Raw genomic sequence first — 24,796 nt, 5'->3', positions numbered from 1 at the left:
AATCGGTCTATGGCAGATTGAAGGCTTTTGAGGTCCGTTTTATTGCAGGGGATGGGTAGTGCTTGGAAGGCATAGAGGAATTTGGGTAGGAGGTTCATTTTAACGGAAGCTATCCTTCCTAGCCAAGATATGTTCATCTGTTTCCAGCGCTCCAGGTTTTGAGTTGCTTTCTGGAAGAGTGGGGGATAGTTGGTTTTGTATAAGGCGTTGGTGTCGCTAGTGATTTGGACTCCCAGGTAAGTGATTGCCGTTGGGCGAATCCGAAAGGGGAAGTCTTGTTTTAGGGAGTGGATAGTGGGTTCTGTCAGGTTGAGCGGCATGAGGTCTGTTTTGGTGGCATTGAGTTGGTATCCCGATATCTTTGAGTAGTCTTGTAGGGTTGTTATGAGGGTGGTCAGGGTTGGGATGGGGTCAGTCAGGGTGAGGAGGATGTCGTCTGCATATGCAGCGATGGTGAATGTGTCGTCCCTAATTTTGAGTCCTTTGATGTGTGGGTTGATACGTATGGTCTCCAGCAGTGGTTCGAGGGATATAGCGAATAGTAGGGGGGACAAGGGGCAGCCTTGTCGGGTTCCGTTCAGTATAGGGAAAGAGGGGGGGGTGATATTGGGGATTAGTAGCTGCGCAGTCGGGGTGTGGTACATGGCTTGGAGAAAGTGGGTGAGTTCTTGTGGGAATTTGAATTTGCGAAGGACTTCGAATAGATAGGGCCATAGAAGGCGGTCAAAGGCCTTCTCAGCATCTAGGGAGAGTATGGCGGTCGGGAGGCGTTTATGGTTGGCGTACCAGATTAGGTCTATGACCCTTCTGGTGTTGTCTTGTGCCTGTCTATGGGGGATGAAGCCTACTTGGTCTGGGTTGATGAGTTTGGGCAGGAGGGGATTAATTCTCGTTGTCATGACTTTGGTCAGGAGTTTTAGGTCTATGTTTAAGAGTGAAATGGGGCGGAAGTGGCCTGGTTCTTCGTGGGATTTCCCGGGTTTAGGTAGGAGGGTAATGTTGGCTTGCGTCATGTCGGGGGGTAGAGGGTTGCCTTTGAGCATTGCATTGAAGACTTTGCATAGTCGTGGGGTGAGTATGTCTCCGAATGTTTTATAATAGATAGCTGTGAAGCCGTCAGGTCCGGGGCTTTTATTGGGTTTCAGGGATTTTATAGCTGCTTGTAGTTCTTCTGGGGATATGTCTGCTGAGATAAGAGTTCTGGCTGTGTCAGTGAGGGAGGGGAGGGAGAGTTTCTCAAGGAAGTCGTCCGTTAAGGATCTAGCGAGGTCAGTTTGGGGGTCCGGGGTGTGGTTGTAGAGGGACGTGAAGTATTGCTGGAAGGTTTTTCCGATTGTGTGTGGGTCAGTGCTCATTGTACCGTCTGATGTGCGGATCTTAGAGATTCGTTTTGTGTCTGTTAAGTTTTTGAGGCGTTTAGCTAGCATCGAGTCTGCCTTGTTGCCCTTTTCATAATACCTTTGTTTGGTCCATGTGAGTGCTTTGGCCGTGGTTGAGAGGGAGAGGCGTTTGAGTAGGGCTCTCGCTGTCGTGAGTTGGTCAAGGTGTGAGGGGGTCGGGTGGCGTTTGTGGAGGGTTTCTAGGCGGCCTATGTCTGAGATGGCATCCATTAGTTGTCTGTTGTGCTGCTTTTTACGCGCTGTGGCTATTGCTATGAGTTTGCCTCTGATTACTGGCTTGTGGGCCGCCCATAGGGTGATTGGGGAGGACACGGAGGGGTCATTCAGGGTGAAATATTCCCTAATGTCATCCGCTAGGGACGAGGTAATGAGCTTGTCTTGTAGGAGTTGTGAGTTAAGTTTCCAAGTCCAGGGGCGTGTCATGTTGGGGATTGAGAGGGTAAGGGAGATGTCGGCATGGTCCGACCAGGTTATGTGACCAATGGAAGTGTTTGTGATTCTCGATGTTATGTTTGGGGAGATGAGGAAGTAATCGATGCGGGAGTAAGTGTTGTGAGGGTGGGAGTAGAATGTATAGTCCAAAGTTGAGGGGTGTTGGGCTCTCCAGATATCCAGGAGGTTGTGTGTGTGTAGGAAGTGGGAGAAGGGAGCGTCGTTGTGTGACGGTCTTGGGTCGTTCTGAGTTTTGGTGGTGCGGTCAATGGGCGGGTGGTGTGTGGCGTTGCAGTCGCCACCTACAATGGTGAATGTGGCTTTGATCGTAGTGAGATGTGCTGAGAATGTTTGCCAAAAGGTCGCGTCCGGGGTTGTAGGGGCGTATAGAGAGGTGATGGAGTAGGTTGAGGAGCCTATTTTGCCTGTGAGCGTGAGGTATCTACCTTGTTTGTCTGGGAAGGTTTGGATGTCGTTCAGGGGGCAGGATGCTTTAAGTATGATGGCCACCCCTTTGGTTTTAGCTTCTGGGGAGTTGGCGAGAAAGCTGCGGTTGTAGTGTTTGTTCCTAAGTGGGAAGTGTTTATGGGGGGTGAAGTGTGTCTCTTGGAGTAGGAGGATGTCTGCTTTTTGGTTGTGTGCCCATCGTAATAGGGCATGGCGTTTTTTGGGGTTGTTGAGGCCCTTAGCGTTAATGGAGACACAATGTAAGTTGAGTGGCATGGTCAGGAATGGTCTGGTCAGGTGTCGTAGCGTATGAGGGGGTGTTGGACTGGTCAGTGGGGAGGAAGGGAGGAGGTCTGGGCCCGGGTGGTCCCAGAAGGGCAGCAGGAGGATTCAGAAGACGGGTAAGGTGTATGGGAAGGGGGGTAAACGTGCTGGTCTTACGTCGATTGCCAGCAAAGGTGAACTGTGGTACCGGGGGTCTCACTGGTCAGTGTATTCGGAGACCGGCGGTACAGAACAGGTTATGTGGGGGGAGTAATGGTCGTTCGTCTGAGAGTGGTCGGCAAACGGCAAATATGTTCGTATGGGCAGTCTTGTCCTAGTAAGGAACCGGGGAGAATGAAACCTGGAAGGTAGGCTTCTTAACTATGTACAACGGAGTTCAGAGGTTGTCGCGTCTTTTGTGTTTGGCTTTACCCTTCAGATACTTTTCTGTTCTGTCCGGGGGGGGGGGGGGGGGGGGACACACATGAACAAGTTGTGGGAGCAAGTCGTGGGATACAATGAGTGCCCTGCGAAGTAAGCATTTTTAACAGTTGTTACAAGTTATTACACATATCACAAGGATCTGTATGGCATGCGTGTAAGATATGAATAGTTTGGGTTGTCATCATGTATCTATACTTGATCAGCCAAAATTGAAACTGCTTTCGTACCCTAAGTGGGTGGAGTGTCAAAGTGTCAAACCACCGTAGTTGTGTGTGGTTGGGAAATACCTCCCTGCAGGGATCCCTGTCTTTGACCTTCCCATGGTTTGTCAGGTTTTTTCACCCTGTCTTAAGCTACTGAGCAATCGGTATTCAGTCTGTTTGTCTGAGATTGCCTGGGGCAGGGTGGCACTGACCTGGCTGATCATTCTTTAGGTGTGGGTGGTCTGGCCAGGCTGGAGGGTCGTATTGCCCCGGTCTCAGTCTCTCTGGGGACATGAGGGGCTATAGTGCCTCCCGCGAGTGTCTGGGGTCATTGTAGTGATTGGGGAGTGCCTTTTCATAGTGGTTCTAGGCCGTCGCGGCCCGCCGCCCCCCCCGTCCCGTGGGAGGGGGGGGGGGACGGCCGCCAGGGCCCAGACCATCTGTAATTTACTGTCTACGCATTCCCGTCCTCCAGCCAGGTCGCGTGCTCTGTGACTCAGGGGAGTCGTTACCTCGTCTGTTACTGGGCCTCCGCAGCCCGCCATCCCCCACCCCCGTTGGAGGAGGGGGGGGGAAGGCCGCCAGAGTCCCACTGTGTTCCATCGATCCCGCCTCCCCCAGTCCCCCCTGTGCCTCAAGTGAGGTTGTGTTTGAGCCACATGGTGTATATAACATGTCATATCATCCCTGCCCGAGGCCGTCGCGGCCCGCCGTCTCCCCACCTCATAAGAGGGGGGGGGAGGGGGGACCACCAGGGCCCTGGGTCCCTCCACCCTGTCCATTTCCCCCCACCCCAAGCAGTTGGAATAAGGCAAAAAAGCAAAAAAAAAAAAAGGGTGTCCCCACTGTGATCTTACTGTAGTCCCAATGTACTTAGAGTTTGCACATTTCGATCTCCATCAGCCGGGTCTTGGGGTGTGAGGTGGAGTGTTTCATCGCTGGGTGAGGTCGCCTTCATCTGCGGTTGTGGATGATGGACAGCATCTTGTGGATCTTGGGGTGGGTCTCTGGAGCCTGTTGTGGCCTCAGGTTGAGGTCGGCAGGCCGGTATGCCTCAAGGCCGGCAGCAAGGGTAGCTGTGGTGGGTGGTCGCGTCTGCCGGGATAGGGCCCTAGTGATGCTGAGTAAGTGGGACCCGAGGGTCAGAGGGTAGGCATAGGTGTTGGATGCATTTTGGCCGGTTCTGGGGTTCGCGGTTAGGTCGTTAGTTTCGGCTTGGCAGTGCTGATGGTGTTGGTTCTGTGTGTCCGGGGTCGGTTAGTAGGGTGGGCTTGAAGTGAAGGTGCCATGAGTGGAGCCAAGACGCGGCTGTAACAGTGGGCTTCGGTTTAGGCTGGAGGCTGTCTAGGGCGTTGTCTTCTGTCGCGTTCCCTTTGTGGCTGTTGGTCCCATGGTCCGTATTGGGCCGCTGGTTGTCGTTGCGGGGCAGCGTTTGAGTCCAGGATTAGGTCTTGGAGGCCTAGTTGCGTAGCGAATTCTCGGGCTTCCGATGGTCTGTATAGCGTGTATGTGTGGTTGTCTCGCCGCACCATAAGTTTGAAGGGATGGCCCCAGGAGTAGCGAATTCTCCGTGCCTGGAGGGCTTGGGTCAGCGGTTTGAGTTCTCTGCGTTTGCGGAGGGTCGTGGGTGCTAGGTCTTGGTATAGTTGCACCGTGTGGCCTTCAATCTGCAGTGGGGTCTCTCTGGTGGCCCGCATGATCGCCTCCTTAATGTGAAAGTAGTGGCAGCGAACTATAATATCTCGGGGTTGCGATGAGCCTGCTGTGGGTGGGCGAAGGGCTCTGTGTGCCCTGTCTAGGAGGAGGTCGGATGGCGCGGCGTCTGGCAGCAGGCCGCTGAAGGCCTCAAGGAGCATGGCGTTAAGGGTTTCTGGTGCTGCGGATTCAGGCAGGCCCCTTATGCGGATGTTGTTTCGCCTCGACCGGTTATTAAAGTCTTCTTGTAAGTCTTCCAGGTAGGCTATTTGTTCTTGCATGTCTTTAAATTTGTCTTCATGGTTGGAAGTTATGGCGGTAACGTCAGCCATTTTGGATTCTAGCGTGTGTGTGCGCTTAGTTAGGGCGGTCAGGCCTTCATTGATTGGGGCCAGATGCTTAGTAAGTTCATCTGCCACTAGGGATTTCATGTCTGTGAGTAGTTCCTTGAGGTCTTGCCTGGTAAGGGGTGATGTCTCTTTCCTATGGCTAGTTATGCTGGTGTCAGAGTCTGAGTCCGAGGCCTGCATGCTGTGTGCGCATGGCGCCTCTCTGTCTGACCTGGTTTTGAAGATTGGTGCCACGGCCGTTCCGGACTTGGATTTTCGTCCGCCTCCCATTGCAGCTTGCTCTGGTGTGGGTCGGGTATGCAGTGCTCGGTTCACGGGTGGATTGCCTGTGTTAATGCCCGTTTTTTGTGCTTATGTTGCGTTTGCCGCCACGGAGCTCTCTCAGACCGCGGCCATCTTCATCGGCAGTCAGGCTCCGCCCCATAGGTTATTGTTAAATATTGCTAAATGTACTATATTTATCGGGCCATGTAATGAATGTTTCAAATTTATAATAAAGGTACAAACGTAATGGACCTAGGCACATTCTTTAAACTCAGCCAAATGAATGAGAAAAAAAATCTAATAAACAAACCCTGATATGGAGGGAAGTTACTAAAAACAAGCCAAGCACTGTATGAAAAACAAATACAAAGAATTCTGTCTTTGGGTTCAAAAATATTGTTGAGCCACAAACAATGGAATTATGTAAAGAACCGATAGGGGTTTTCTCTTCGTGATATTAATATCTTTTTTTAAATTCTTTATTTTTGCAGTGCACTTATAAAACATGTGAATAGTAGGGACCATGTCTGCAAGTCAAGCGACAACATACTCACACAATAGCAGACATCAGGCAATAGGTGCACTATTCTTTTTTTTATACTATCAAGTACTATATCCTTGACCTAGAATTCGACTTACGTATAAGAGATATAACAGTATATATACAGTGTACAACGGTATAGAGATAGTGTTCTGTGGTCTAGGGTAAGAGGCAATGCATGCGGGTAAGAAGTGTTAGCGCAATCACTAGAATGGATCACAAAGGGTTGTAATGAATCATACAGCATCAGTATCCATTAATTTGGTGTTATGCAAGGATTAGATACCATAAATGGAATTCCACCTAGCTAAGAGCAGGTCAAACTAGAGAGGGTGCACTAGTGGAGATAGCCCCATGAACTGAGAAGGTTATCTGCCCTAGTACCCCTAACCATGAGGGGCCACGCAGGAGGGGGGAGGGGAGTATTCCATGCCAATGACAACAGCGTTGCTCAGCACGTAAAATAGAGCCTTGCTCCGAAGAGTATTGGGTTATATCCCACTTACGATAGGCCCCTGATCTCACAAGATAAAAAAAACAAGGAAAGTGCAAAAATACAACAGAGAGATAAAATGGGTTGGGAACCATCTGCAAAGCTAGAATGATCTGTATCGGCACTAGCCGCGGTCAGGTGTGTAGTCGGCTCCCTGCTTCAGCCCTTGGAGTGAAGGCCACCACTGTAGCTGGATCCCAGGTGCTAGTTGATGCTTGCAGGTTCATGCTAGACATTGGCTCCAGTAGTCCCAGTAAAGATAAAATAATTAGTGCCTCAGTTGCCGAGGTGATTGTATGGATGGTCCCTTTGTGGGTCACTATCAGAGATCGGGCTGCTACCTGTATGGCATTCCTTACATGGTCCCGATATCCCGGTTTTCGGCCAGGACCCCAAGGCTTTTGCAAACGGCGCCCCATCACCAGCGTGTGCTTGGTTGGAGGCAGGGTGAGCAGGTCTGCTTCGTCCGGTTCTTCTGAAGCGCTGAGGCGTGAATCTCAGCCAGCTAAGGCCGACGTGTACTAGCCCCTGATCTGCGTCACTGCTTGTGTGGTTTTAAAGGGTGTGGAAGGAGCGCACCGATCAACACGGCACGGCTTCCTGTAACAGGTGTGGGTGGTGGGGATCAGGTATGTCACATGTGGCAGGTGCTTGAAAACAAATTTCGCCGGGTCCACAAGGAGCTGCCTAAAATGGCTCCCGGCTCTGCTTACCCCCCATGATATTACAATCTTTATCCCTATATGTATGAACTTTATACAAAGCAGCAATACAGGAGGCCACGGTTAGTTAGTCATGTCTGTTTTGTCTTGTAAAATGAGGAGAAGTTTTCTAATATTTACAGATACCTATGTATGAGGTTTTAAAATTAGGATTTCACTAAACTCCAAATTAGTGCAAATTGAGATTGAATTACAAGCTTTAGGCTACTACAGAGATGCAGGGGCTATAGAGGCCTGGAGATTCATTTCAAAGAGGCTATTTTTGCCATTCATGTTTGAATTTACTACAATTTGGGGAATTAACTCTGCAGTGTTCATTAATGCAGTAGTGCTATAAGAGCTTTGCAAAGTTTAAGGAGTAGACGGTACTCTGCACTTACTCCCAGCTTTGTAAGAGTTGTGTAACTGAACCCCCAAACTAGTTTATCCTTTTACAGCATCTTGGAAGGGTAGCTATATACGACTCCCAAGATTTTAGTTTACTGTAAAAAATAAAGCACAGATAGTTTGTATCCGTTTCTTAAACTCCTAACACAGCAACAGCAAGCAATACCAGCATCACAAATTGGTCCATAAAGTCTATATAGTTAAAGGGACACTATAATCACCAAAACAACTTTAGCTTAATAAAGCAGTCTTGGTGTATGGATCATGCCACTGCAGTCTCATTGCTCAATTCCCATTTAGGAGTTAAATCACTTTGTTTATACAGCCCTAGTCATACCTCCCTGCATGTAACTTAGACAGCCTTCCTAAACACTTCCTGTAAAGAGTCATCTAAAGTTTAAACTTCCTTTATTGCACATACTGTTTAATTTCGAATTTCTTCGATCCTGCTCTGTTGATAGCCTTCTAGACCTGGCAGAAGCCTCCTGTGTGTGATTAAAGTTTAATTTACAGATCAGGAGATATAATTTTATAACAAGTTAACATGTAAATGAAAATTGAACTATTTTTTTTCCTGTAGACACAGCCAGGGCAGGCTGTGGACTAGACAAGATGCCAAAATACCAGAGTATTGCAGTATGCAATGATACCTTTTTTATTTCAAAGACAAGCTTTCGAGAGTTTTCCTATCTGAAGATTCAGACCTGAGAATGAGAGGAAAACTCTCGAAAGCTTGTCTTTAAACTATTATGTTAGTCCAATAAAAAAAGGTATCATTGCATACTGCAATACTCTGGTATTCTGGCATCTTGTCTACTGGACTAATATGGCTAATCCAATCTACCCTAAATAACCAACCAGTTCTATAGAGATCTGTCAACGGTACATGAGAAATACAAACTGCTCAGAGTAATGGAATATGTGGGTGCAAGGTAAAGGTAAGAAAATTAGACGAGCAAACAAAGAACAAATATCAAACATAAGCGGTTTTGGAGGATATTAGAATTTGGAATGGTTTATATAGATTCAATCTGATATTTTTGCTCGTATATGTATACTAATTTCAGGAAGAGTGGGGGTCCAGACAACATGTATGATACAGAGTTATTCTCTGTAAACTGATTACAGACCCGGAAACTGACAAATGGAGATCGATAAGATTTTTAACGTATTGGGGGTGTACTTAGTGCATGCATTAATTACACCATCATCCCTTATTAATGGGGAAAAAGGCACATTTACAATACACAATGAGTCTGATAGAAATCACTTTGGCAGTTTAGTTCATTTCCGGGCCCAAATTGGACAATAAAAAAGCTTGAATTTTATGAGAAACTTGATTAAATTCCTGAGGCATTAAGGAAGGGCACATCCTGTACTGAGAAACATGTACCAGCACAAAGGCTTTGAAGGGCTTTCCATAGCTCTTGGCCTCTCTAGACAATAACAAACTGTGCATTAAAATTTACACACACATACCCACCTACCACATACATGATCAGCATACAGACAGATATGTGTTGTTGTGGTATTGCACAGTTGCCAACATTCACAAAACAAGTACACAGTACACGCAGATGTGCACAGATACACTCAGACACACTGACTAACTGACACACAGAAAAAGGAAAGAAAGCAGATATTTCTACACACTTCCCTGTGGGCACCTGGACAAAAACACTGGCTGTAGTATTGCTGGGATTTATTGGCAAATTCCGGACAGTTGGCAACTATAGTAGGGATATTGGGAAGATGACGATTTGCCTATGGTGTAAATACGCATCTTTACATTGCTGCACTTTTTAACCATTCAATACAATTATTAGTTAGATTCCATTTAACCCTTAAAGCACATAATGAGATTATCTTACGTATTTCTCCTGGTCTGATCCACCGAGTAAATCTGCTTTCTCAGCCAACTGCAAATAAATGAACACAATTTAACGCACAGGTTGGATTCAATGTTGCTTATGTAATAGCATTAATTAAAAGCAAAACATAGGTTGTACAGCACAGCTGTGTGGTGCAGTAAATACAAACAACACAAAGTGCTGGCTAGGCGTTTAATAACGTGCTCCCTCGATTCACGATAAACGTATTCAGACTGTATGTTTACTCAGCTTAAATTGCTGGTAATTCAAATTGAATTTCAAATTTTTGAGCAAAAAAACATTGCAAAACACCTCCAAGGCCAGCCCTAATGCTCTTGTCTAAGAAATCTATTTGTTGAAGTCCCTGGTGGTGGGATGATGCCCATTGTCTCCATTGGATAGAGATGGTGGTGGGATAATGCACATTTGCTTATTGGATAGAACAGGTGGTGGGATGATGCACATTATCCCCATTGGATAGTACTGGTGGTGGGATGATGCCCATTGTCTCCATTGGATAGAGATGGTGGTGGGATAATGCACATTTGCTTATTGGATAGAACAGGTGGTGGGATGATGCACATTATCCCCATTGGATAGTACTGGTGGTGGGATGATGCCCATTGTCTCCATTGGATAGAGATGGTGGTGGGATAATGCACATTATCCCCATTGGATAGTACTGGTGGTGGGATGATGCACATTGTCTCCATTGGATAGAGATGGTGGTGGGATAATGCACATTTGCTCATTGGATAGAGATGGTGGTGGGATGATGCACATTATCCCCATTGGATAGTACTGGTGGTGGGATGATGAACATTGTCTCCATTGGATAGAAATGGTGGTGGGATGATGCCCATTTTTCCCATTGGATAGAACTGGTGGTGGGATAATTTCCATTTCCGTATTGGATAAAACTGTTGGTGGGATGATGCACAGTTTCCCCATTGGATAGAGTTGGTGGTGGGATAATGCCTTTTCCCCATTTTATAGAGTGACCCTAGTGGTAGGATAATGCTTAGCTCCACCTCTTGTTGCATAACTACGCACACATTTATTGTTAGTTCTATACAATGTTGCTTCACGATGCCACATATGTAGAGGATGGGGTACACTTCATATTCTATATCTGGATGGTAGCATTGTGCAGCTTGGTTTTTTTTGAGACAATGGTTCACCAGTTAATAATATCTACAATGGATTGACATCAGACAAGAGTCTACTAATTAATCTAGTTAATCTACAATGGCAGTGCATAACCTTATCTGCTACGAGTATATTTTCCAGTTCGATCTGACTGTACCCAAAGGAACGCAGCATGCACCCAGGTCAGCTGCCCAGAGAAGTGAGGGAGGTCATTATCCCCAAATGTCATCTATACCTTTAGGAACCATTTGCAAAAAGTGTTGTTAATTTGTATCTGGTGCTGTATGATGGTGATAAAGGGGATCCCGTTACAAGCAGTGCCCGACAATAGTGAGAAGAATTACCTTTCTATAATTGATGGTGTGGGGGCAGCAGAGACTTCTTCAATTAAAATGCTCAGACCACAGCGCCATTTCTCCGCATCTTCAGCAGAATCAGCTAATAAAATAAACAAACAACAAAAGGTCAAATATTGAAAACATCAATTGGAACAAGTTCTATTTCAGAAACGAGCTGCTATCCAATCTATCCACCAGAAACAAGAATTCAGCAAGTGGAATCTGTTGGGTTTTGTTTTTTTCTTGTTTGTTTGTTTTTTATTTACCGGCTCCAGATTTTCCAGCCGTTTTAAAGATTTACTCTGTAAATAAAATGAGGAGTTTTGTTTAACAATATGACATTGCAATATCAGGGTGGATTTTACCGATTGATGGCATCGTAAAGGGGCAATGTGTAGGTCAGGTGACAGTTAGCTTGGTTGGGACAGGGCTTGTGTTACACCTCTTTGTGTATTTTTATTTTTATTTTATTTTTTAATGATAGCAGGTTTTCTCCACAATTCCACCACTTCTGCCCCTTCCTCACAGTATTTCCACTTTTGCTTCAGAAGTACAGCTGTACATGATGTCACTGATAGCCACGTTACACTGACAGGCTGAACAGCTGCCATTTATGGCTTTTCAGTGAGAAGATTTCGTGCTGGAGCTGCGCATGCGATCACAGTTCTCCTGTGCTTCTCACTGAGAAGTGAGGAACGTTGGAGGATGCTGGTATTGCTCATCCGCTGTTTCTGTTAGCTGTGTGGAGCTAATGGAAATGGTAAAAATTCTCCCTGGCTTTCTGATTGAAGGTTAGGGAGATGTTTCTGCCACCAGTTATGATAATGCAAATTTACAAATGTTCACAAGTATGAAAGAGTACAGACACATAAAGCTGAATATCTTTATATGCGTGGAGTATCCCTTCAAGGGTAACACTTTGGAGCAATTAGAGTTATTTATTAAGTAGTGAAAGGTATCACGTTTTAGAAACTTGCTCCTCATCCTTATTTGATAATGTCATCCCTAAACCATCCATACACAGGGAGTGAGCGGTTTAAAAGCATCCACTCTCCATACAAAGACACATGACGTGACAACAAACTCAAATCAATGTGTCTCCATTAATACAACACCCACCCAAGGAGACTCAGAATTGTAAAAGTAGCCCTCTGAATACGCCATTTGGAAAGAATAATATTCAAAATTAATATATATATACACACATTTTTATTTGTTTGTTTTAATAATATCCTTTAAGTTAAAAAAATATATATATATTATTTTTGTTAAGGCTTGGTTTGCAGAAGTTTCAAATTAAGATTCAGGAAACCAGTCTGCCTTCTTGCCGATAAAGCAGAGCCATTTTATGAGACTGCAGAAATTTACAAGAGTATCGCTTCCAGACTAATATTAATATTCTAAATTAAATCACTGAACCACCTAGCAGACAGCAAATGAAAATGCTCGATAAGTAATGCTGTGGTCTGGATTATGTATTAAAGTCATAGAACATCTTCGGGATACAATTGTTGCACAAAATGAACATTAGGCAGTACAGAGTTCCAGGCTCCCAAAGTAACATGTGTGTGGGTTGCACCTATCCCCCCGGGTACAAACGTGCAAATATCTCTGTATGTGAGCACAAACTCTTCACATACAGACTCCTACCACCATCAACACTCCTCGCAGCAGAAGTAGCCATGGTATGAGTAACCCTTTAGGTTTCATATGAATGTTTGACTAGGTCCTACATGTCTGGGGCCAAGTTTTGGAAGATGCATGTGAATCCTGGACGTTGCTTCAGGATAACGCTTCCTTTGTTCCTCCCGGTGTTTTATCCTTAGTTGTGACTCTCTCACTTTACATAACTGGATTGCTTATCCTGACTTTCTGTTTTTTTTATTATTTTCTTCCCCCTTTCTCCTCGTTCCATCTTTATTCTAAAACCATTTCACTAGACTGTAGGATTTTAAAGCCCAAAATACACATTTACTTACTAAAGGTAGTGCATTAGCTAAAATTCTAATTGACCAGAGTAGCTGGTCTGAAAACACTGCAAACATAGACACTTTTACTAGTTTGGCTATTTTAACCTTAACTTTTAATTTACCTTAAATTCTAACTGTAGTGAATAGCCCTGATAGCAGTATTTACTAAAGTGAGAAACTGGAATAAAAAGCTGACTTTGTGAGGCTTTTTCCAATTTCCGCTTTACATTCTAAATTCATTTGGAATTCTCACTTTCGAGAATATTCCTGACAGATTGTAGTTTACCAAGAGAATGGAACTGGGCCTACCTTCTAAACTCAACGTGTTGAGGACAAACTGGCTTCCGTAGAAAATTGTGAAACAACAATCTTCTTTTAATCGTGCGGTTTTCACTCGTTCAAAGTCTTTTGCTGTTTTCCCCAGTCGGATTTCCTTAATTTCTGAGATGTCCACTGAAAACAGAAAAAATGTAACAGTTGCGATTAGATAAACCAAAGATAAATATAATGCATATATGTAATATCCATATCCATAGAAGTTAAAATCCTACTATTAGCTTACTATTAGCTGCCTGTGGATGTGTCCTATTGTGGGTTTAGAGCAACATTAAGATCCCCACCGATGATGAGGCAACCTTCAACGAATCCCTCAATCGCTCGTAGGGTCGATTTTAAAAAGCGATCTTGTTTGGTGTTAGGTACATATAAGTTGAGCAGTGTGTAGGGCTTGGTCAGCACCGTACCCTTGACTCATACATATCTTCCTCCTTTATCTATCAGTGTCTCTTTGTGTAGGAATTGTATGGATTTATGTATGAAGATGGCAGTTACAAAAAGAAAAGTCCTGCGCTCACTCCCATCACTACTGGGTCGGCAGCAAGGACCACAGTACACATCAGCCCCAATATATAGTAAAAATCAAAGAACAGAAAAAGTTACCTGCGCTCTCTCCTTAATACCTATGCATATTTAGACAAATGGAGGTCATTTAGTTGCTCCAATGGCCATTGGAGGGAATGCCCGCCTGCCAATGTCAAGGCAGACCCCCCTAAGCGGGTCCTAACACTGACCCTTCAGCCTGCTTCCTTGAGCTTCTGGCAAAGACATCTCTAATGAGACAGGGAGGGGTATTTTTTATATTTGGCCATTGGAGCAACTAAATGACCTCCATTTGTCTAAATATACATAGGGATTAAGTAGAGAGAGCAGGTAACTTTTTCTTTTCTTTGTTTTTTATTAAGATGGCAGTGCCCTTGGATTTCCCATCCGGGTTGTTACTCATGAAGCATTGTGTGTAGCGGTTATTCGTAATTTTGGGTGCGTGGCCTTCCTGGAATTGTGTCTCTTGGATGAACTCTCTGTGTGATTTAAGGCTATGGAAATAGCCCAGGGCTTGGGATCATTTTTCAGGTATATTAAGGTCTTTAGCGTTTATAGAGAGGAGATTTATGGAAGCCATTCGGTAAGTCTGGTTGGTTGTCATCCCGCTGATGTACCCACAAGCGTTAGCTATATGTGAACCGAGAGTGGATAAGCTCACGTGGTGTTGCGGGTGAGAGTGTAGGACAGGAGGTAGAGGAGAGGGGAAGAAAAAAGAACAGGGGGAGGGGGGGAAAGTAGGGTGTGTGTATTGTGTCCGTGTATGGGTGTGGAGTTCGAGCAAGATAAATCTTCCAGGCCCCCGTGCAAGGAGGATTCAGACTCCAAAAAAGTGAAGTGTATGCAGAGCCAATCAGTGTTGGGTAAGGTAACGGATGTCGGAGGGGGTCCGGCCTGGTGCCTGCACCAGTCAAAAACCAGAAGCCTCCCCCTCGCTATAGTGGCACCACAACCAATGGAGTACCATGGCCAAGCTGCGGTTACGTGTTAGATACAAAACAATAATATAGAAGTGTAGAACAACAACAAGTAAGTTTAAATAAAAAACCTTTACATTTTGTCTAGCAATCCCATTTCCCCTCTTGCTGCCAGTATCCTAAGCCAGTTTACTATGTGCTAGTAGTGCATTCTGTGTATCCATTGGTAAAGAACATAGGTATAAACATACAGAAGTTGCATAACCATTGGCATGTGAACAGTAAATAGACAGTGGACAAGTGTCTCGCGGCTATACCCCCTCCCGTCTGATCTCCCTACTGTCTCTGTACATACTATGTTATCAAGTCTCGCAGTACTCAAGATTGTCCCCGTCGTCGTTAAGTCACCGTGAGTCAGGTCCGTCCTATAATCTGGGAAAAGATTGTTTGTCTCGTCCTTCCCGTCTATGTGAGCTGTGTGGGTATGACTTTCCCAAGTATAATTAGGGGGAACTCAGTTTGTCGTCCGATCCCATGCCCTCAGTGACATAAATTTAATTTGGTATAGCTACTTTTAATTTATTTATAAATGTATTTTATTTTATTTTTTTGGGAACGCATCTCCAACAGAAATGTCCACAACATGTGCTGCTGAGCCGGCACATTGACCTCGCTCTCGGCTGAGTGTCTGCATGGGGGCATACTTACTCAGCTGACCATATCCACAATGGGTTCCCCGATGTCAGAGGATCCCTCTGGCCCGAGACCCTGCCAGGAGAAGAAGGGAGGGAGCACGGGAACGCAGAGACGGAGTCCTGCCGAGCCTGGACTCTGAAGGGTGAGGAACTCTGGCACAGCAGCCTCACTAATAACTGCATACAAGAGGCCCAGCTACTTTCCCAGTACCATAGAGGGGCGCGCAACATAATCTTACCTGGAATAGTGCTGGACTGCATGACCTGGCCAGCGTGTGGTGTGGGATGAATCTCCCACAGTTAATCCTGTCCGTAATACAGGGATTCCCATATTCCTAATCACCTAAATCTATTTAGTGACAAGTACCCAGTGGCATTTTATCTCCTGTTTTATTACCAGCATGTTATACTCTGAATATCTTATTCATTTTTTTATTTTTTTATGTAACTCCTACCTAGCATACACCATGCTTTATGCTCTAACTTACTATTCTTTAAGCTTGTGCTCTCTCAGCCTGCTTATTATACCCATAAACATGTGCAATTTACTCATATGCCATGACACTATATCTCAATGTATGTTCGTATTAGGCTTGTTACTGCCGTCGTAGCATCTCAAGCTTGTATGTCATTCTTTGCACAATAAAAAAAAAAAAAAAAAAAGATAGGTATTCCAGACGGGGAAGATCCATCTATACCGTATTTTCTGCGATATCAGGACACGTGTCAGCGGTTTTATGGCTCTTCTGTATCCTAGTGTGGGAGGACTTAGATTGGAAAACAGTTGCAGAGTATGTTGATGAAATCAAATGTCTCCCGTCTCTCGCGCTGCTTGTAAAGAGTCAGCAGATAAAATCTCTGGGGGGGGCTGTTAGGGGGTCCCTTCGGCTGGAGAGCCCTGTGCACCAGTATAAATTCAATGGTTATCTCATCTGCCCATTTCAAGATGCCGTTAAAGATTGTGGTAAGTACCCCACAAAGGTGTTCTGGAGAGTTTACTTGCTCTGGCAGGCCGCGCAAGCGGAGGTTTTGGCAACGGCCTCTGTTGTCCAGATATTCTAGGTGTAAGGCCATCTTTTGTAGCTGTGTGGTCTGGCAGTCTAATGTGGCAGTTGTGGCTGCTTGAGCTGTCACCAGATTGTCATGATCAGCTTCCACCAATGCCATGCGGTCTGTGAGGCCTTGTAGGTCCACCCTTATGAGCTGTAGGTCTGCCCAAATGGAGGCCTGCAGTTCTGTGTTTGCGGTCAGTAGGTCCTCCTTGGTGGATAATGCTCTGATTAGGGCCCCCCAATAAAGTGGAGGAGATGGAGATTGCTCCCTGCTCGAGACTGGTGAGGTCGACGTTGAGGGGTCCGATACTGTGCAGGCCTCTGAAGCCGTGTGGGAGGCTAAGTCAGGTGGCGTTGCCAGGTACTGCGGCATGGAGGCACTTATGTGAGCCTGGCGTGACACCGATTGCTTGGGGGTGCATCCCGCTCTGTTTTTTTTCCCCCATGGTCGGCTTTGAGTGCTTTTGAAGGTGCTGGGGATTCTACGGGATTGCGGAGCTCGGCCACCGACAAATTTTATTTTATTGAATTCCTTTGTAGGGTTTGCACAGGTAAGTCTTCATGATACCCTTGCCATTGTCACAAGTCAGTAACATTAGCAATACCTTAATTTGCACTGCACGTTATTTCCACGAGTGCTTGGCAGTCTGTATATTTATACAGACAGCGTGATAATGATACCTCTGAGTTCAATATTATACTTAGATTTCAAACCGCCTCAACATATTTTGCAGCTTCCTTTAAATAGCTACAAGGCCGAAAACACAGTATAATGGATGGGTGTAATCTCTTACATAAAGGAATACTACAATAAAATGCGGACTTTTGAAATAATAGAACAAATGGATTTGAAATACATTTATAAAATTCCATCTCCTACACAAGGTACTGCTTGAATAAAATATGGCAAGAAAGCTGAATATAAAACAGAGCTTCTAGACACGGCAGTAAATTCATTCCGATGTTTCGAATGAAAACTAAAATAGCATTTTTACAAAATAGGTACATGATACAGAGTCAATGCATGGGATTTGTAAAGGAATTATCTAATCCTAAAGGCTTTTCAATTAAAATCTGATAATTCACGGTGATTAGTAGGAAAAAGAGGAAAACGAGATAAATACATTTAGACTCTCCGCAGAGTAAGGATTTATTGTGTTCCTTAACCCCTTAAGGACCAAACTTCTGGAATAAAAGGGAATCATGACATGTCACACATGTCGTGTGTCCTTAAAGGACCACTCTAGTGCCAGGAAAGCATACTCGTTTTCCTGGCACTAGAGTGCCCTGAGGGTGCCCCCACCCTCAGGGACCCCCTCCCGCCCGGCTCTGGAAAGGGGAAAAGGGTTAAAACTTACCTTTTTCCAGCGCTGGGCGGAGAGATCTCCTCCTGCTCTCCTCCTCCGATCCGCCTCTTCTCCTCCCCGTCGGCTGAATGCGCACGCGCGGCAAGAGCTGCGCGCGCATTCAGCCGGTCACATAGGAAAGCATTCATAATGCTTTCCTATGGACGCTGGCGTGCTCTCACTGTGAAAATCAATTCTCTGTTTCTCTGAAACTGCTATGTTTATGAAAAAATGGGTTAACCCTAGAAGGACCTGGCACCCAGACCACCTCATTAAGCTGAAGTGGTCTGGGTGCCTAGAGTGGTCCTTTAAGGGGTTTAAAGGGACTCGTCAGACTGGAATTCATTTATCCTCTATCAAGAATGGATGGTATGTCTAAAGACAGATTTCCATATTTAAAATTCTTGTATATCGTCTAAATACCGTTTACAGCTTCTGCAGTCAACTCTCAGCAAACCAGGAAGTGGTTGAGAATCATGACGATTCAGTAACTCTCTACGGCAGCTACCTGGGTGTTATGGTGAGAGCACGGGGCATTGTACAGCCACGTGGGATAATATAGCCGCCTATGATTACATCATAGTGCACCAAAAAGGGAAATATTGCATAATGGAGGGCTATTTATTATTATTACTAAAACAAACCCAAAGAACATGACAGGCAAAATTACACCAAACATAACAATCTCATGCATCCAGACCATCCCGGTTTCATTAGTACAGTCCTGATTTTTGAGTCCTGTCCTGCTCTTCTGACTTTGTTCAATGATGTCTACAAAAAAAGGGTAGAATTAGCACATCATTAACGCACTCACGCTACACTATAGGACCTTGGAGAGAGTGCTGAAACAGTGCTCCCTGCATGGTCTGCCCTCACAGGGCCGGTCTGCTTGATTGACAGGCAACCTGGCATACCAGTAATTCGGGCAAAGTGAACGATGGCATCATTGGCCCATCCCTTACCCCCTCCCATCGGTGTCCTGCTTCTTGGGACGCCAATGTTAGGGGGCATGTAATTTTGTTGGTTTTAAAAGGAACAATTCAAACACATAAGACACTACATTGTCAGCTTGCTGAAAAACACTGTGTTTGAAGAATGTGTCCTGTTTTCTTTTAATATTACATAAAGTGCAGATTTCAATAGAAATTGTCACTTTTATAAATAAACCTTGTTACAGCCCCTGGCTGTCAATCAGACAATCAGTCCTGTTACTTCCTGGTTTGTTTGGCTCAGTGTAGCTAAACTCAAGAGGTAGCAATTGCCCAGAGCACCTGCCTTGCAAAGACTTCTCATTGAGCTGCATTGGGATGTCTGTGATTGGACAGACACAGAAAGGCTGGGCGGGGTTAGAAGGGGAGGAGTTGTAGCTGCAAATTCTAGATCAGCATTTATTGCAAACCAAAATTTCATATACCCCCACAGAAAACACGCAAACAAATTTAATGCACATTTTCTTTAAGGGTATATCTATTAAATTGCTTATTTTCTCTATAACTGAATATTTCTTTAAAGGGAACTATAGTGCTAGGAATACAAGGCAAAAGGTGCAAACATGGGGTATGTTCAAAGGGTCCACGAGTCCCATGTATAGAGATGAAAAGTCATGAGGCACTTGTCCTCTGATGGTGGAAAAGTACTGTCACTGGCTCACCAACCACTCTTCCCTGTCCACCTTCCGGGGTGCAGGGAAGAGAGCAGGCTGCACAGGGGGGCAAGCCTGTCTGGCAAAGGGGTGGGTCCGGCCTAAAGAGGATGGCCAGGCTGACAGCTTGCCATTCAAGCAAACTATGCACAGAGCAGTGCTGAAGCTCTCCGTACATAGAAACATAGACGACGGATAAGAACCGTTCAGCCCATCTAGTCTGCCCAATTCTCTACATGGTTCTAGAGCATAGTTTCCTCCTACATTTGGAAATCTGCCGTCAGATTTCAAAATACAGGAAACATCTCCAGGACCTATTTTTTGCCAAGACAGTGCCCCAGAATGCAGGACTGTCCCAGCAAATACAGGACTGTTGGCACCACTTGTAAAATGGGCAAGTGTCTTAGGGTCTCTGCAGTCCTGCGAGCCTTGGGTAATAACCTGTGGTGCTACCACGACCCTTTATGTGCAAGTTGACGATAAGACTTTTATGAGAAAAATGAAGGAAGTGGTTTTACACCACAAAGCATGGACAGACGCAAGCCTCTTCCTGTAACTGACACAATGGAGGGGTTTCCTACCAACAATCTGAGACAGAAAATCTATAAAAAAAAACAGTGACTATTCTAAACACCAACTTATCAGCTGTGTCACAATTCTTACCAAAGCATCAAACTGACAGCCTAACAGGGTTGGTGGGTCTAGGAGACCCCTGCTCGACTGCAAGATGTGTGAACAATTCACTGCTCTCTAATGTTTTTGCAGTCATTTAACTCTAAAGGAGATAATTATATTTTATTTTGTTTCTGCACTTGACCTCCCAACACATTCACATGTTTACAAACAGCATTTTTTCCTCCTTATAATTATATTTATTTATATAATTTTTATTGAACCCATTCAGGACCCCCTTATTCCATCTATCAGTTCTTCATAGTTTATATAATTCTCAGATTTTCCTGAATATAAAAACATGGTAGTAATTTGGTGAAATAGTACGTGTTAAGCTAGAGGGGGGATAATCGAGGGGCCTCTTTCTTGGATGTGAAACTCACACAGCGCAGATGATCTATGGGGTTGACATTGTATCACTACAACTTCCATCATACTCCATCCAACATAGTCATTCCATAAAGTGGGGCGCTGGTGGGCAGGGTAACAGGAGTTGGACAGCAACGCAAATGACATCACTATCACTTCCCAAACAGTATGGCCCTGCCTGCAAGGTTGGCAGGTCAGCCTGGTGTGAAGGCATAGTAGACTACCTGTCAATCAAACAGGCTGGCCCACCAAGGGTAGACAATGCAGAGAGCTTTGTAGTGCAGTCTGCAGGGTCCTTGTGCTCTGAGCATAATGGAAGCGTATCTAATGTTGAGGTCACGCTACACTTTTTAAGGACAGTTCCCTAATGTCCCCAAAGTAAGACACCAGGGAACAAATTTGGGATAGGTCCCTGAAATTGGGACTGTCCCGCTGAAATCAGGAATGTTGGGAGGCATGCTCCATCAGTATGACCTGCACAGCATGATGAAGCTTTCACGTAGATATGTGCATGCTCCCAGATCCACCAAGCTTTCTGGGGAAGATATCCCTTCATGCACATAAGAAATATATGAAAAGTGATCCCTACTGTACACAGAATTCACATGCTGCAGCATAGGATTCCGTCAGTCAGGGCAGGTCCGATAGAATCCCTGGTTATACCCCAATAGCTGCACTAGAAACATATCTAACTCTGGAAATGATTCTAGACTGGCTTTTTTTGGCTACAATTTCAAATTCACTTTTAGTTCCAGACAAATCGCCATTTAGTGAATAAAAACCTTGATTGTTATGACACCGTCTACCTGATTATTTACTATATTTCTACCAGATTAAATTCAAGTTGATCCATTTCTGGCCCCAGATCCTAAACATGCGAGCTTGCTACATTAAATCTGGCATCCAGGGGCAAAGAATGGCCAAGTACTTCCTGTTTTCTATGGTAAACAGTGGGATAGAAAGTCAGACAGAGCCTTATGGATCACCACAGAGAGCACAGTGCAAGAGATAGAAGGGCAGGAAGTCACAATGTATCACTTTGTAACACCTGGTTATGCTGGATACATGTATCAGTTTACTGGCTGGAGGAGCACTAGCTATGGATTTTGTGAGTAGCAGAGCATTCTGGGAAGTGTAGTCCACAACTGGTGAGCCATCAGTGGACAATGTATTTAATGTCCTCCATAAAGGGTCCTGTGAATAGATCATGTTATCAGAGGAAGGGAAACCTTTATGGAATAATACTGATAATCCAATTCACAGCTTTAGTAACTGCCCATTGCCTCGTGGCTTTTTATTCCATATATTATTCATTTAACAATAAAAAAGCTGAATTGGTTCCAGGTTGGGGAGAGGAAGGTTAATTGCTCATCTCTGAATTCATCCAAATGTCCAAATAGCAAAATCAATGCTATAATCAACGACTATTAACGACTTAGAGGATTTTTCACACTTTTACCTACATGTTCTCATTCACATTTCAATTTGCTACATTTTGAAGTGTAATAAACTCCACGGGGTTATTCGCTAAAGACTGAATTTTGGGGAATTTAAAGTGATTTTCAAATTTTAAGCCAAAATTAGACGAATTTAAAATAATAGCTGACTTAGAAAATGTATCTAGTTTGGCAAGTTTGGTCTAAGATGTGAGAAACCGTTATCAATTGAATGGCAGCATTTAGAGTATAACTGTCAATCAATAAAGGTTTATTTACTAAATAGAGAATTTTGGGGTACTGACAAGGGTGATGTAGAATTATTAAAAATCTTATTGTATTTATATTGAATTGCTGCTCTAACTCTGTATTAACCTGATACTGTGACAAATCCTCCATTTTGTCCTCTTAACCTGACTTCTTCATATGAAAACTACATTACATGACAGTATTTCTCAGCACATCTAATACAATAGACAAGGACAGTATTCTCCATAAGGATATGACTAACCCAGGAACTGTTGAATTTCCCCTAACTCGCAACATAGTATAATTTAAAGGCCATGAGAACACAGTAGTAATGAAATGTTCTATTCATAAGAGACCTTGCACCTAACCACGAGATTTGACATCACCGACCGAGTAAAATGACGCTCAAAGACCCCTTGTCCCCCACCCGTGTCCGAAAAAGTACCACCTCTTGGTGGGTGGACACGGAACTAACCACTTAGCTTTTGATCCAATTAATTATATTGATAGGTGGACACTAACCCAGACACTTAACAATTAATCCAATTAATGATGTTTATTCACTGATATCTTGATAATCAATGATGACGAAAATGTCTCTTAAAAGGGCCTGCGCGCCCTCTGATTCTGGACTTGCCAATAAATTTCCTCGAAGTTATTTTAACCTGAACTCCGTGTGTCAGACTGAATTACTTCAGCGTATATACGCAATTCAATTCTCTTTAATTTGGACAGGAACAGATAGACACTTAAACATTTTGGTTTACTGAAAAAGTACCATAACAACTTTGGCGCCCGAACAGGGACTCCGGGCTATGTCTGGCCGGTGAGCCGTCCTAAGGAAGACAAGGGTGGACGGAGGAATCCAGGGGGAAGGAAGGGAGATTGATCACCTCCAGATACACGGTAGAGACTTCTGCAGAGCCACCGGTACGTTCCGGCCCCTTTGATTGACCCGTCCACGTGTCTGTGACTGCTTCCCGGGAGGACATCAAAGACAGGTAATATCTTGCCCGGAGTCTTATTACCCATTTGTTACCTGCATTTAGTCTATCTGTTGCCTGGGTGTGTCTAGTTTGGTTGCCCGGGCTGAATGTTTATTTGTTTCCCCTTTTTGGGATAAAGGGGGGGGTGGACCCGTGGTAGTTTGCTTGAGGGTCCTGTGTTTGTCTGTTTTCCCCTTTTTGGGATAGAGGGGGGGTGGACCCGGGGGATTTGCCTGGAGTCCTGTTGCCTGTTTTACTCCTTTTAGGAGCCACGTGTTTGTGGCTGTAGGGAAAAAGGGGGGTTGACCTGTGGATGTGTTCCTGGGGGTCTTCTTTGCCTGTTTACTTCTTTTAGGAGCCTCGTGGCTGTGGCTGTAAGGAAAAAGAAGTTTGTGGAATTGTGGGATCTGTGTAGAATCATAGTTTCCTGTGATCCAATTTTGTGTCACTTTGATAGCCTAGCTAGCTTCACTGTGCGCTTTCGGACCATCCAGCTCTAGTTGAGTTGGGGACGTCCTGACCCGGACCATCCAGCTCTAGTTGAGTTGGGGACGTCCTGACCCGGACCTTTCGGCTCTAGTTGAGTTGAAGGTCCACTGATTATTTTAACTGTGGTAGGAGACTTAGCCTTGTGGCAGGGGACTCAGTTTCCTGGGGGGATTCAGGCAGGCATTGCTTGTTTTCCGCATCACGTGGTAGTGAGACTTATAGAGTGGGTTTTATAAGGGCACTACGGGAGTGAGGGTGGCGTGGCCACTTTAAGTGGACTGCTGTAACGAGGGAGGCTAGAAAGGATTTCGGACCGGTGTTAGCTGTTATCCTTGGCCGCTGGTAGTGAGACTTGAGGAAGTCATTCCCCGAGCGGGGACACTACGAGGTTGAGAAAGGTGACTTTGGAGTAAGCACATGTAGAAGGAAAGGGATTACTGTTGATTTCATTTGAACTGTGATGCATGCACTGTATTTCAACTGTACTGTTGTCTTGTTTGTTTAATGTGGAGTCATTTAAACTCCTGTATCTGTCTCTAAGGATTTTTCTTCCCTTACTCTTTACCTTTTCTACACTTCCTGTACTATTGTACTATCCACTCCCATTCCTCTTAATAGAGAAGTGATTGGTCACACACTTCTCACCTCGCTCCAATCCGTGTCTACCACCCCGGGTAGGCGGATTCAGTGACTAGTCTACGTTTTGGGAAGACGCACTTGAGAAAGACCCACGATTCTCAGGTGGCAGTCGAGCATTGTAGACGTTCCGGTTCAATTTTCCTTATCTTTCCCTATATCTGGGACGCTGGTGTAGGGGAGAAGGGATTATGGGGCAGGATTTAAGTAAGCCCAGTAAGGGCTGGTTAGCATGTGATTTAGTTGATGACAGAGAGGGTGAGGAGATGGTTAAAGGTGTTGAAAAGATTGCAAAAGTTTGTAAAATAGCTGTGCCGACATGTGGTAGATTACAACCAGAAAGTTGGCGTAGATTGTTGATGGAAAAGAAAGGCAAGCTTGCAAATTATGATTTATTAAAAACAGCTGAAGCATGGTACAGAGTAGCAAAGGCTATTCAGCAAGAAGGTTGGGTTGAA

At 44.8% G+C, this 24,796-nt stretch overlaps 1 protein-coding gene across 2 annotated transcripts in view; it reads right to left on the bottom strand.

The window, feature by feature from the left end:
- PLCG2 (phospholipase C gamma 2) overlaps positions 1 to 24,796 on the bottom strand; it is a 136,861-nt gene that overhangs the window by 52,291 nt on the left and 59,774 nt on the right. For both annotated transcript variants that reach the window (XM_063438256.1, XM_063438257.1), the window contains exons 3-5: positions 13,280 to 13,423; positions 11,007 to 11,100; positions 9,514 to 9,561 (exon numbers count right to left, since the gene is read on the bottom strand). In XM_063438256.1, the coding sequence (XP_063294326.1) occupies positions 9,514 to 9,561; positions 11,007 to 11,100; positions 13,280 to 13,423 (286 nt within the window). The remainder of the gene's footprint in view (positions 1 to 9,513; positions 9,562 to 11,006; positions 11,101 to 13,279; positions 13,424 to 24,796) is intronic.

This window comes from Pelobates fuscus, chromosome 12, assembly GCF_036172605.1.
Source record: "Pelobates fuscus isolate aPelFus1 chromosome 12, aPelFus1.pri, whole genome shotgun sequence".
NCBI classification, from domain to species: domain Eukaryota; kingdom Metazoa; phylum Chordata; class Amphibia; order Anura; family Pelobatidae; genus Pelobates; species Pelobates fuscus.
Note: the sequence above shows the minus strand (reverse complement) of the source record. Positions and strands in the feature narration are given on the sequence as shown.